Here is a 13094-nt window from a genome sequence, read left to right as displayed (position 1 = left end):
ATTATATGACAACATAACATAAGACACACATAAGGACGAACCACAGACAAGCCCAGCGTCACGACCCCCGTATCGTGCACCAGGACTACCTACTCGTCAAAAACCTAAAATTCCTCTTCTCCGGCGGCACCCACCCCATCCCCAACTCTCTCAAAATCCCCTCCTCCGACTCCCCCTCAACCAGCTCCCACCAGCCCCTCGCATTCTTCCTCCTCTCTGCCTCCTCCTTATGTCTCTGCTCCCTCTCCTTTGCGTACTTCGAGTTTCGACGTACGAGGTCGGGTAAGGGTGGTGGCGAGGCGGAGTCATTCCATCGCCAGAGTCCAAACTCGTTGAGATGCATGCCGAGCTTGATGGCGTTGATGCGGCATGTGCGGACGAAATCGACGTCGCCGGTGAGAGCGAGAAGGGCGGCGCCGCGTGAACCCATTGGTGCGAGACTGGTGTGCAAGCACGTAAGTGTCAGTCATCCTAATCTTCGAAATGCAAAGGAAAAGCAGGACACATACTTTAGATCGAGTCTGCGGTATATACCCCGCGTAGCCCTGATATCTCTCAGCCTCTGCCCAGTATTCTGCCACTTATTACCATCGTCTACATCGAAGGCCACACTCCCGTTACCATGACCATTTCCACCCGTCAGTCCTTCCATACCTTCCTGACCGCCATTCCCATTCCCATGCTCCATCACCACCTCCTTTCCCTTCCCATTGCCATTCCCGTTTACCCTCCCATTCATCCTCCCTGGTATGATAGTCACGCCCTGCCACTTCCTCGGCCCCCCACTCAACGTCGCAGCCAACAACCCAGAATCCTCCAGCGGCCTCACGACATCCATCAACAACGGACTCGCAAGTCTTTGTTCTTTCGTATGTGACGTGGACCGAAACGGGACGGGGGCGTTGCCGCGCGTGAGGGAGGATGGTCCGACGGATGTGGAGTTGATGGTGGAAGGGTCTGGTGGGAGGACGTTGGGAAAGGGGATGTGGACGTATGAGGGGTGGAAGAGGAGGATGTCGATGTCGGAGGAGGTGAGGGCTTTGCGACGGCTGTGGTTGCGTGAGTTTAGGAGAGGGATGAATGATGAGGGGACATACTAGCTTCCTGAGTGGACGATCTCGAACTTCGAAGAGATGTGATCTCGGATGAAATCCTGAGATTCACCCGATGAGAGTATGAGATTATCGTTCAGTCCTCGAGAAAGGGCAGGGAGAAAGGCGTACAGCAACACTCTCAGACTGTTCTCGTGTGACCGGCATGTCCAAATGATCGATATACATCAATCCTACCTTCTGAGCGGGCGTGAGCATATCAAAGTATTCCGGTTTGCGCATGTCCTTGATAGAAGTACATCCGGCGTTCACTAGCTTCATCGCCGTCGCCTCGCTGAACATAGTGTCGTTAGACTACGTTCACATGCTGGAAGAAGGTTAACCACATACCCCACGCCCGGAACGGTCTGAAACAAGCTCGCAGCCTTGGTTTTTTTCAGGGCTTTAGCCTGCGTTTTAGGTCCCTCATCCTATACGCCGTGAATATCGACGTAGTCATGGCCGAGAGGTTAGTTTGACCTGTGGATGGAGCGAAGAATGAGCGATGCCTACAGACATAGACTTTCCCGTTTATGAAGGCATCTATTCGTGCTGAAATCTTCGGTCCTATTCCCCTCAACTATTCATACCACCAAAGAGATACCAGAAAGCTGTTAAGTTACGTTGCTCCTCGAAACAGGAGACCGCGACGCACCTTCTCCGCCTCCTTCCCGGACTTTAGAGGATAGTCCAGGGTCTTGATGACATTAATCGCGGTTTGGAAGGACCGAATTTTATATGCATTCCGGTTTTCGAGTGAGGACTCCTCCTGAATATCTATTCAGTGTTCAAAGTGAGTATCTAATCTTTTTCTTCCGAGGGTGGGGATGCAACGCACTATGAGTAAGAAGTTTGATAATGCCTTCGTTCGGACCAGGAGAGTTGCTGGTCGAATAAGCCGGCTGTCGTATGCATAATTTTAAGGATGTGGGGCGAACGGAGCGGCTGGACGAGGCGAAGGCCCGAGAGATCATGCCAGTTGGAAAGCACGAAGAAAAATCGGCGGGAAAGAAAATACACGCGTGGGAGTCGCGACTTGGCGGCGAAATTTCGACGCGACGCGTCGGACACGTTCTGCTCTCCTCCAACCTTCACTTCCTGGAGACCGACTGGCAGAAGAGGTGAGCCTGCTTATACCGATGGATATTTTTTCGAAAATTTGACGCGCACCTCCAGAATCGGGGAACCTGAGAGAACACAGCAGAGTTTGGAAAAGGAACACAGCTCTGGCGTAACGTAAACGCTGACATCAGGCTCGGTTCGCGTATATAAGTAATGGCCTCGAACACGAACGGGAACATCCCCACCGTCAACTTCACTGGCATGTCCGACTCTCAGCTGCGTCAGACCATCAATCAGCTATCCAATGCAGCAAATTTTGGCGGGCAGTATCAACAAACATATGCCGCACCGACACCGGCACCAGCAACGCCTACGCCACAACAGAGCAGTAGTTCGTACTCATTTCTCATTTCTTTTCCTTTTACTTTCACCCCACAACCCTCAAACCATGTGACGTGACTTACTTTGGCTTATTTTTCCTTGAATAGGATACCAACAAAATCTGCAAAACTGGTCCAGTAGGTCTACACCGCCGCCACGAACGAGCTCTCGTCGAAGCAAACCCACGAAAAGTAGCAATCTCGCGCCCACACCCCGAACACCAACACCCATCGCGCCAGCACCCATAACAGCATCTCAACCGCAGTACCAACAACCAATACAATACCAACAACAACAGACACAACAGACATCATATTACGTTCCTCCACCCGCGCCAGCCCCTCCCCCTCGTCCTTCATCCCACGATGGCCGACTACGCACAACCGTTCCCACCGCCACGCAGGCTCTTCATTCCACCTATGCGTCCCGTCTTCGCACTGGTACCACCCTTCTCGTCCAACCGATTCTTAACAACACCTCCCTTGCAGCGCATGTCGCTGCCACAGGCACCAGTTCCGGCAGACCTCGAAGAGGGAATGTAGTGAGCTATGCAGACCCGGGATCGGGAGATGATATTCCGGATGCGGGAGAGGTTGACTCTGATGGGAGTGATTTTGTGGCAAGTGGGGGGACGAGGACGGCGTTGAGGACGCAGAGAACTCAGAGGGGTCTTACGGGGACGCCGGTGCAGTCGGCCAGAGAAAGGGAAAGGGATAGAGATGGACGTGGAACGGAGTTAGATCAGAGTTATTTGGGGTTGGTTCCGCCGGGTAGATTCATCACGTCGAAGAAGGTGTACCCGACGCTACATGAGAACTTGTGCGTGTCTTTTGCTCTCTTGTGGGGTCTAATATTGCTTTCACTTACTGGTGGCCGCTTTGGCGTACATAGCTCGCAGGACTCTATGCAGGAGCAGTCACGTCTTCCTTCTGCCCTTGTCCCTATCCGTGTCGAATTCGAGACAGACACGCATCGTATACGAGACTGTTTCGTATGGAACCTGCACGAGAAACTCGTCACGCCCGAATCGTTCGCACGGACATTCTGCACGGACCTGGATATTCCACACGCACCATGGGTGGAAACAGTAGCTACCCAGATCAGAGCTCAATTGGAGGAGATGGAGGGCGTGGGTGGTATGGACCTCGCTGTGGACGTGCTTGCGGATATGGATGTAGACGGAGAGGAGACATACCGAGCAGACGAAGTCCCAGAATGCAGAGTTGTGCTCGCGGTGCGTAAACGTGCATTCTGCATCCCTCCGCGTTTAGTATTGAACCGGTTCTCTATCAAACACGCTCCATCGTTACGGCAGATCGATGTTCAAGTAGACAACCACCATTTGACAGACCACATCGAATGGGACCTACGCTCTCCCCTCACACCTGAAGACTTCACCCGTCAACTCTGCCTCGACCTCGGTCTTTCAGGAGAAGCCATTCCGCTCATTGCACATGCCATCCACGAGGAACTCATCAAGCACAAACGGGACGCCATCGAATGGGGCGTGATCGACTCTGCCGCCTCTAACAACGCCGCCCTTGCTAACCACAATCAACCACAAGATGCAATGACAAAAGAGCAAAGGGATAAGGAACGTGACCGGAGTGGGGCGGGGTTATTGAAGGATAAAACGGGACTGGGCTTAGGATGGGGAAGGGCGCCGAAGCAGGGGAGGGGGCCACAGGTGTTGAGGAGTGTATGGAGAGACTGGCAGGAAGCGGAGGAGTTTGGGACAAGATGGGAGGAATTGACGGCAGAGGAGGTGGAGAGAAGGGAAATTGAGAGGGAGAGAGCGACGAGGAGGTTGAGGAGGGAGACGTCGAAGTTTCAGAGTTCGACGAGGACGAGGCGGAGGTAGGTACATTAGGTGGTTCGGATATAATGTTACGTTGGTGGGCCTGTTTTTTTTCTTGGCTGGTCAGACTTATGGCAGGGACGTCGTTCTGTTGTGCTGAGTATGTCTTGCTGCAAGAATGCTATTCTTTTTCTTGAACACTTCTTCGTTGCTGTCGCGCCACAGTGGCACCATGACTTTGAAGCGCTGGTCCAGACGAAGATGATGATCAGAGTCTCATATGGACTGGCTATGATGACGAGATATATATTAACCATTGGCAGTAAGTAGTAGGAATAGTAAGATCAAGAAGTGTAACGCAAAATACCCAAGAGCACATACAGTAAATTAAGCACCGCCCACCATCAGCCAGAGAGCCGGCTGCAGTCAGTAAGTTAGTTAGTACGAATTCAAACCTTGATTTATACCCTCAATACCAGATACTCCTCGTCCGATGAGCAGGGACGATCTCATCCGTCTCCGTCCCCTCGATTCTATCATTCCCGCTCTCTATTCTCTTCGCCAAATCCCACAAATAAAAGTCAATGATCACACTGCTCACTCTCTCCTTCTCTGCCTCGGAATTACCTTTAGCAAGACTAGACTTCCTTCTCTCCTCGACAAGCCTCTCAATCTCCTCCCTCACCCTCTCCACCGCCACGATACTCCCCGCCCTGATACTCACTTCTTCCCTCGACCCGTTCTGCAACGGTGTATGCATCTTGAGGATATGAGTGAGGGAAGAAGGATATGTGAGGATGCGGAGGTGGTGCAGGATCTGAGGAACACGGTAGTCTGCGAACATTGTGAGTTGATGGATTCCCTTGGGGAAAAACGGGTGCGCGGAGGATGGGAGGGGCGATGGAGGGTAGAATGCGGCCCAGGTTTCGGCGACGAGGATTTGGGCGCGCTTCCAGATGAAAACTGGGGAATCTCATGTCAGTAAGCACGATATGGCAGAATGTGATGAAGGATAGGGTGATATACCTCGTCGTCCATCCAACCATGTTTCGTCACGGAATGAGGGAAATGTTTCGGTTACCATTTGGACGAGTTGGAGTGCGGTGCCTTCGCCAGTGTGGCGACGCTGGAACTGTTCGAGAAGTCCTTGGAAAGAACCGCCAAAACTCTGATATTCTGACGTATCAGTGCGAATGAATCGCATTGGAAGAGGATATTAGACTGACTTCACAAAGGATATAACCGACTTCACGCAGCACTTGGATCCGCTCTCGAATGAGTGGCACCGTTTCCGTGGATTGTGGCGCCGGAGCGAATACCTCCTCGATGAGATCGTCCGGGCAGAGCATCTCGGAGCAGTAGAATGTTGGGTCTGTGATTGGGATACCATCTTCCAGCGCTGTAAACACCAAAGTGACCATTGTATCATTGAGTCCACGGTCTCCATGTGATGTCAGATTTGGACGAGAATACTTACCTCTGTCCACAGCGGCAACAAGACTCCAATATCCCGTATGGACCTTCCTCTTCTCGCTCCCCCAACCTTCACGCCACTCTACACCATACCTCTCATCCGTACCCTCCTTCTCAGACCAAAAACTGAAGTTGAGGGCCGAGATGAAGAAGACCCAGTCAAGAGTGGCACGCGTCTGGGGGCTGAGCGGATCGTAAGGTTCGGGCGGACAGAGGTGTAGGGCGTGCGTGCGCCATGTACGAGGGCTGTAAGACTCGGAAATAAGACGTTCATGAACCTGTTCATAAAACATATCAAATAGTTCAATATGAGATGAGATAAGGTCGGAGGAACAAGAATGGAAGCCTGACATGTTGTGCCGCAGATCTAACACCTTCTGGGTTGATCTTAACGAGGTCAGTTTCCTGTAATGTACAAATGTAAGCATATATATTCACCAAATATGAGGAAGTCGTGGCGCACCTTCAAAGCAAATTCTGCGCTTTCAATCACCGGATTGACCAGCTCGTCTCCATCGTTGGCCCACTGACAAGCCTCCGATTTCTCATTCAAGGGCACGGCCTCTAATGTTTCAATCTCTATAGCCATAGCACCCTTTCCGAGGCCTAGCTCAAGTTCAAGCACAGGAGTAAGTCGTTCAAGCTTTGGTGGTAAAGGGCAAGATGCTGAGAAGACAGGAGACCTGTTGGCAACGGCATGGCTGTCAACAATGCGGTGGCTGACTTTTTGCGGGCGCTTTGATCGAGAATCGCGGACCCGATTCGAATCTCGGTGCCACCAAGCCCATGCTTAAGCTTATTTTACGTCTTCGCCTTGCTTCTAATCTTCGTGGGCCACAATGAGTTCTCGACAGCGATGCCACCTACGCAAAATTGATTGAGTCTCCCCGTCCTTGAATGTGAATACGAACATATAAGTACTGGGTAAATTTTGTATCTACAATTGTTTATTGTGGCTTTAGCCGTTTCGTTAACGGGCTAGTACAGAATCCTTTGGCTTGCCGCTACAATTTTGGTGGGAGATATCATCATGCAATCTGTCTAGGGATATAAGTCCAAGCACTTTGCGAAACACTCTACGTAGAAAGGGAAAATAACCTGTGACATAAGGCAAAGCATCAGCATCAAGGATGCACAAAATCTTGCATATGAACCAAACGCACCTCGCACCCGACATCGTTTTCCGAATCCCCACATCGAAGTTGCCTACTCGCAACGTTTACTGCCGCTCCTCGGGATCTTAGTCGTCACCCAAACAGCCATTACAACTCCCGCAGAACAGATCCAAAATACTAGCGTCCCTCCGAGTATATGCTTTTCAACGCTGACCGCGAAGAGCGAGGTGGCGAACACGGGCGCTAAGGACCTTAATGATGAGTTTATCATCTGTCCGAGGGCATTGACTGTAGCGAGCTCTTCATCGGTAGTATGGTCGATGAACAGCATGTATATAGTCCCTGGAGAAACATTCATAGTTAAGTCCTGTTCGGAGACAGTGGGACGGTAGAGAAGAGAAGAAAAAATGAACTGACCGTAACAGGCATATGGCGCGCTAGCGCAGAAAAGTTGGAGGACTAGTAAAGTCCATACAGACCAATTGGCGTGCCCTCCAGCCCTCACAGCCAACCAATTCAGTAGAGGATATGCCGGGAAGACGAACAGCATCCCCTTATAGGCTGTTGCATAAACCGTCCTCGCCCCGTACTTATCCACCACCCTCGCAAGAAACATGGAGATGATCAATCCGTTCGCAAGCCCCATACTGCCCATGATGAGACCGATAGTACGAGGATCGAAGCCGAGTCCACCGAGCGGTACGGAGGTAGAGAGCATGAGGGGAAGGAGGACGTCCTGGCATTGTCCCCAGAAGGCAAGGAAGGCCATGTTGAGGAGAAGGATCGCGACGTTGCGATCGCCGAAGACTTCGCGAATTGACGCTGAGCGAGGTTCGTGTTCGGGGGTAGGAAGAGTAAGTGGGAGGGGCTCGGCGCCGTTGTAGTGGAAACCCTCTTGGTGATCAAGCAAGTGGCTGCGCTCGGTCTCGATGGGTGTTGAGGACGCAGATTTTGACTCGCGTGCCTTGCGCCTGAGAATAATGGGAGACGTCTACAGAAATAACCGTGTCAGTAATGGTCTAGATGTCTCAAAATAAAAGGCTTAAATACCTCTCTCAGACCGATGAAGACGATTATAAAGATAATGAAGACCATTAGGCCCATCACGGCACAGGGAAGAAAATAAGGGTGGGTTACGAGGAACCGATATCGACCAAAAAGCGCCGGCCAGTGATCTGCTGGGTTCGCAAAGTAACCACCTATAAAAGGACTATCAAAACAATCGTGTTAACCTCACGTATTGCTAGAAGCAATGTTGCCGGGCCACCCACCCAATAGTAACACCAATAGCCCACACCAAAGGAATACCACCGAAGGCCCTGGCACGGTTGGTCGAATCTGTGGCTTCAGCCACGACCGACTTTGTAACGCCAATATTACCATTGGCAATGCCTTGTATCAAACGACTGACGAAAAGCTGCCAAAAGGCTTTAGAGGCGCCAAAACTGAACAAGGATGCTGCGAGGATGAGCTGGCCCCAGAGCAGGATGGGTCTCCTTCCGTAACGATCCGAGAGTTTGGCCCAGGCGACGACGGAGATCATCTCTCCTACGAAGTACAACGATTCCTGTCGTTGTCACATTCAAAAGAAAGTGTGTTGAGTGTGACGATGAAAACGGACAGCAGGTAGAATATGCCTTACAATCACGCCGGCATAATACCCCGTCTTGGCCTCGTCGCCATGAGTGACACCGGTCTCGCGAACGAGAGCGTTGATGAACGGATAGATGACCGTTCCGCAGATGGGCTCGGCCCACATTATGAGTATTACAAACCAGAACTCTCTAGGCAGAGGGTTGGAGGACGGCTTGGATGGCTTGAGAGGTTCATCTTCGTGTGACTCGTCGTAGCTGGGAGCCGCAATCGATTCCCCCGAAATCTGTCTTTCGCGAGACTGTGAAGACATGGTTGTCGAATCAGTGGTCCGAAGTTAGAGCCTGAAATTTCTCGTCAGCCTGGCGACTCTAAGGTTCAGAGGGACTGTCGATCGAATGTAGGTACTTTGTATGAAGGTCGAGAGTGGCAGAGTCTTGTAATGAATGACGGAGCATTGGAAAGAGGTGGTGGCAGATGACTTACCTCGTGCGACCAGCGAATCCACGAAAGAACTTTGCTCTAGAGAACGACGCTGCGAGAGGTAAAGCTTTTCCTGCTTACTGTTCTGTAAGCGCTAGCGCTCAACTTATGTATCCGCTGAGATGTTCTTCGGAGAAGCCAGGTTAGCCGTGGCGACGTCGTCCTCTGCGACGTCTTCGACTAGTAACAGCAGGCTCTGGCACTTATGCAGTAGCGCGCAGATGATGTTCAGTTTACAGAGGCGCTAAATCAATATCGACCTTTTATATGAACGATAGGAGAAGAACAGGAACGAGGCTTGATTTTCAAATTCAGATTACCCGGGCCCGCAGCTTATCCATAAATTTGAATACGATCCACGTGAATCCTTTGTTGAATGGTCGAGCCTGTGGGGAAAATAAACCGGTGTACATAGTGGATGGTTGCGCGCAGGGAACAAATTATGTTGATTCACCGTGATTAGTGCTAGCATTTGGACTGGCTGCAGGAAGGAAGGAAGGGCGGATTGAACGTATATTTTCAAAATCCATCCAATGGCTTCGTGTTTTGTCGCGCGATATTTGTATAAATAACTGAGTACGTCTACAGCACTAGTCCAACGGCGGTACCGGGTCTGAGGACGAGGAGAAGCAGGGGCCGTACTTCTTGGGGAAATGAACAGTATTAATATACTATGACAGTTTGAGAGGGACCGGAGACGTCGTTGGAGGCACATAGACGAGCAAAGATAGTCAACACTACTCATCAAGACCATGCATCCTTGAAGAGTCAGGTATTATCATACCTAGATGCAAGATGGAAATGGGTGCGGAAAGGTAAGAAAGAGATCGAAACCGGAATTATCCGATTGTGGCGAAGGGTGTTCATTTCATCGACGTCACCGGCGCTTAAGTGTTGGCACTTGTTTCGCTGACGTCACTCCACTCGCCACAGTACTTATACCATCTCCTCCAGTCGACTTTCGCGAACAAGCAACGAACAAGCACCTTCAACACCATCCCTATCAATCGACACCACCAGTTCAACTCATCCATAACTATGACTGCCCAAGCCCCCGCTGACCCTTCCGCAATGGTTGTGAGTACAAGGCAGTGTGCTGTGTGGCCCCTCTGACAACTTTCTCTCCACAGATGCCTCCTGCTCCAGAGCGCATTGAGTGGTACTGCACTTCTGGCCTCAAGCCAGTTATTGATACAACAGGGACGAAAAAAGGGAAGGGGAGAGGAGGCCAGCAGTGCTACAAAGAGGACAACAAGAGTTCGAGCGAGTGTGATGCAGCGACGGAGAAAGCAGGAAGTGTACCAGTAAACGAGAGTATAAGTAAAAGCGCCGCATTTACTGCAGCAAGTCCATATATATTATGGAGTTGGTAAAGTGTGATTGGAGAGAGAAGAGCGTGAAATAAGAATGAGGGAAGAGAATAATTATGTTTAAGAACGAGCGATGGGGGCAGGTGCACAAGGTGCGGCACGGGGAGTAGAAGAAATATGTTCAAAACAGACCTGAATCGATCGTCAGTTTGTAATACCGCCATATCGGCCAAGTCAAACTCACATACCAGTTCACGCGAGCATCTAGCCAGGAGCCAAAGCATACGACTAGTTACTTTTAAATCCACGATCCGGAGCTCGCGCTCGTTCTCCAAGAACTACTGACGTGGGCTGCCTCCGGTTGCGCCACAGTAGAGCCTTGCACACGCTCATCTCGCCTTACCATGTCAGAATCCTCTTTATCAGCCATACTCGATGACGACACCGAAGACGAAGCAGACAACCACCAAGCCCTCGCCATCCCCGCTTCCTCAATTGTCGAATACGCCGAAGATCTCGGGCTCCGCGCTGGTTGTGACGATGGGAATGGGATAGACGAGGTTGGTGAAGATAGGGCTGACATAGATTTCGAAGAATACGATGCGTAAGACGGCGGAACTTCATCAATAGTGTAGAGTGGGACGAGGGTAGACTGGGAGTCGACGGAATGATGGGAATCGCGGTGTTGGTGGGCAGATGGAGGTGCGAGCGTGCATGCGAAAGGGTCGTCGGTTGCGAATATGGCTTGCGCGGTGAGTGAAGCGTGCCGCGACTCATGAATCGTGCGTGTTTCTTTTGTATTCAATGGATCGGCAAAGTTAGTATCCTTGCGGTAAGTCGATGGCAGATGGAGGATAAACATACTGTTAGATTTTTGCTTTTCATTGGTGGGAGAGCTAAAGATGGTGGTGCTGTCGCCCCCGGAGGTTTTTCTTAGTTTGAACTCTCGGAGTGAGGACGGTATTTTTCTGTGAGATTTCGGAGGTGTGAACGTCGTTCTGGCAGAAGGATTATGTTGACCGGTGCGCGTTCTTCGCCAACGTCGGAAACAAGAGGTCCTGTGTACAAATACTAGGACAAAGACGACAGTGGCAGCTATTACGGCTGAAGGTAGTGAATCAAGGGTCAGCAAATGGGTCTGACCGTCCGCGGGGACCCGAAATGTGCAGATAGGGCGTGACAATGTGGTAGCAAACACTCACAAAGTATGACTACCTCAACCCAACATCCCGGGACAGAATGCGAGAAGACTTTGCACAAGGACGATGGGTCATCATCATCGGTTGGTTCTCTCGAGGAAAGGATATATGGCATAGCACACTCCAAGCCAGTACTCGGTGCGAAGTCGTAGCCGAAAGATCAAAGCAGAACAACAAGAGGTTGAAAATGGGGGGGAAGAGAAAAAGTCGTGAACATTTCGTGTACCACGATCTTTTTGTACAGCACAGCGGCCCAAACGTACACCATTAACGCAAGCCCGCTCATCTCGCTACTATCGAGACCTCGTGGCTTCGCGAGGTGAGATCCCCCGACGTACAGGCAGCGCAACTACGTCAGAAAGACCGGACAGTAGAGCGCCTGGACCGTCGGGGAAACAAGCGAGACTCATGTTTTAGTCTGTTGAAGATATGTTTTGTCAAATTGCACCGACCGTGATCCATATGGACCTATCATAATGCATGGAAAGAGTAGAAGAACGTAGTGTAAAGGGCGGCAAAAGGCGGGACATAGGATTTGACCACTGATCGTGCGTGGAGTCTGACAGGATAAGTTTTAGGTTTCAAGAGATCTGGGGGACTCAGATTTGGCCTTCGGAGGGTCTTCTTGGCAGTACAAAGGTCAATGGACAGATTCGAGGAAGTGTCAGATAAACAAGAGCACGCAAAAGTCGACCACTACTGAGTGAGGCAGGACTGCACAAGAGTAATCTGCAGGGAAGAACGAGTTTCAAGCGAGTTTATAGCCTCAAAGCTTCAAACTCAAGGGCCTATGGCCTATTGATCGAGGTCACCTCTGCCTTCAACCCGGTCTTTGTCTCGACGCTGTCAAAAGACAAGTTTAATTTCAGTCAGCAGGAACAGGAACCTCCGATGTGCCGAATGCCGTTGTAGTTGAATCTAGTTGAATCCAAGAGGCGTTCGGGATTGAAATCCAACACGCCGGATCATGCCTGGATGTGGTACGTCATCTCTCCCTTTTCAGGAAGTTCTGGCACGTGCCAGAGTGATCCGAATATCGAGTTATTCTACGCCACATTGCTTTTGCAAAGTTTGGAGGGACAGACCTGTCGGTTATCATGCTAAAAGCATTGAAGCACGAATACAGACTTATTCCTGACCTTGTTTTTTACTTTACATCAGAGGGGTGGTCCACGACAAAGGCTGGGGTGGTCGCCACAGCGTACCACAAACTTCCAGATATGGGGTGATTACGTACCACATCCGTGCACGAAGTTGTTGGCGTGTCGGATGATCCCGACCGCCTCTTGGTTGAATCCATACTGGCACACAAGATTCGTTAATTCGAGCGTTCAGAGAGGGGGGTCTAGTAGAAGCTTGAAGCTCACACAAAGTGGGAGAGAAAGACAGAAAGTCTAGTCAACGGCGGGCCCGGGCGAAGCCGCCGAGGTCAAAATCGAACGAGTCCTGTGGCGTGTGGCCCACTGATCATCCCGTCTGAGTACATAGACCCAACCAAAAATGGGCGAGACACATCGTGCGTAAAGGCATTTCCCGCCGAGGACTTCAACTTCTGGTTATTATACACCCTCTATTCTCAACGGACAGAC

General features: G+C 50.9%; 5 protein-coding genes across 5 annotated transcripts; 2 read left to right on the top strand and 3 right to left on the bottom strand.

Annotated features, from left to right (window-relative positions):
• Window positions 1-85: 85 nt before the first annotated feature.
• On the bottom strand, window positions 86-1836 carry STEHIDRAFT_66344 (Nucleotidyltransferase; the record flags this gene model as incomplete). Its single annotated transcript, XM_007309096.1, has 8 exons — window positions 86-440; window positions 510-574; window positions 728-1049; window positions 1098-1153; window positions 1224-1382; window positions 1439-1516; window positions 1615-1671; window positions 1747-1836. Coding segments are annotated over 8 exons (1182 nt in total), but the record flags the coding sequence as incomplete, so codon positions are not given.
• A 578-nt stretch (window positions 1837-2414) lies between these two features.
• Window positions 2415-4395, top strand: STEHIDRAFT_150049 (SNF5-domain-containing protein; the record flags this gene model as incomplete). The annotated part of the gene is made up of 4 exons (XM_007309482.1): window positions 2415-2548; window positions 2730-3353; window positions 3426-3768; window positions 3850-4395. 4 exons carry the CDS (start codon window positions 2415-2417, stop codon window positions 4393-4395), a joined length of 1647 nt encoding a protein of 548 aa, XP_007309544.1.
• Window positions 4396-4664: 269 nt separating this feature from the next.
• Window positions 4665-6401, bottom strand: STEHIDRAFT_125253 (uncharacterized protein). Its single transcript, XM_007309481.1, has 6 exons — window positions 6269-6401; window positions 6157-6210; window positions 5810-6083; window positions 5559-5731; window positions 5359-5500; window positions 4665-5295 (listed from the first exon to the last, which is right to left on the bottom strand). The coding sequence occupies exons 1-6, from the start codon at window positions 6392-6394 to the stop codon at window positions 4802-4804; spliced, it is 1263 nt and encodes a 420-aa protein (XP_007309543.1). The 5' UTR covers window positions 6395-6401; the 3' UTR covers window positions 4665-4801.
• Window positions 6402-6743: 342 nt separating this feature from the next.
• STEHIDRAFT_125252 (MFS general substrate transporter) lies at window positions 6744-9178 on the bottom strand. The gene is made up of 7 exons (XM_007309480.1): window positions 9000-9178; window positions 8563-8857; window positions 8192-8487; window positions 7971-8130; window positions 7338-7911; window positions 6969-7262; window positions 6744-6903 (listed from the first exon to the last, which is right to left on the bottom strand). Exons 2-6 carry the CDS (start codon window positions 8824-8826, stop codon window positions 7012-7014), a joined length of 1545 nt encoding a protein of 514 aa, XP_007309542.1. The 5' UTR covers window positions 8827-8857; window positions 9000-9178; the 3' UTR covers window positions 6744-6903; window positions 6969-7011.
• A 606-nt stretch (window positions 9179-9784) lies between these two features.
• STEHIDRAFT_115115 (uncharacterized protein) lies at window positions 9785-10914 on the top strand (the record flags this gene model as incomplete). The annotated part of the gene is made up of 4 exons (XM_007309479.1): window positions 9785-9811; window positions 9951-10073; window positions 10127-10316; window positions 10733-10914. The coding sequence occupies 4 exons, from the start codon at window positions 9785-9787 to the stop codon at window positions 10912-10914; spliced, it is 522 nt and encodes a 173-aa protein (XP_007309541.1).
• Window positions 10915-13094: the final 2180 nt, after the last annotated feature.

This window comes from Stereum hirsutum (genome assembly GCF_000264905.1).
Source record: "Stereum hirsutum FP-91666 SS1 unplaced genomic scaffold STEHIscaffold_17, whole genome shotgun sequence".
NCBI classification, from domain to species: domain Eukaryota; kingdom Fungi; phylum Basidiomycota; class Agaricomycetes; order Russulales; family Stereaceae; genus Stereum; species Stereum hirsutum.
The sequence above is the reverse complement of the archived record's forward strand: the minus strand, read 5'-3'. Positions and strand labels throughout refer to the sequence as shown.

What these genes read in the sequence shown, in the direction of transcription:
- STEHIDRAFT_125252 (XM_007309480.1), bottom strand. Translation starts at nt 8,826, where the DNA reads ATGTCTTCACAGTCTCGCGAAAGACAGATTTCGGGGGAATCGATTGCG. An exon ending in GGTATTATGCCGGCGTGATT is followed by an intron (nt 8,488 to 8,562) that starts GTAAGGCATATT and finishes TGACAACGACAG; the next exon opens with GAATCGTTGTACTTCGTAGG. An exon ending in CGCGCCATATGCCTGTTACG is followed by an intron (nt 7,263 to 7,337) that starts GTCAGTTCATTT and finishes ATGTTTCTCCAG; the next exon opens with GGACTATATACATGCTGTTC.
- STEHIDRAFT_125253 (XM_007309481.1), bottom strand. Translation starts at nt 6,394, where the DNA reads ATGGCTATAGAGATTGAAACATTAGAGGCCGTGCCCTTGAATGAGAAA. An exon ending in TCGGTTATATCCTTTGTGAA is followed by an intron (nt 5,501 to 5,558) that starts GTCAGTCTAATA and finishes TCAGAATATCAG; the next exon opens with AGTTTTGGCGGTTCTTTCCA. An exon ending in ATGGTTGGATGGACGACGAG is followed by an intron (nt 5,296 to 5,358) that starts GTATATCACCCT and finishes GAGATTCCCCAG; the next exon opens with TTTTCATCTGGAAGCGCGCC.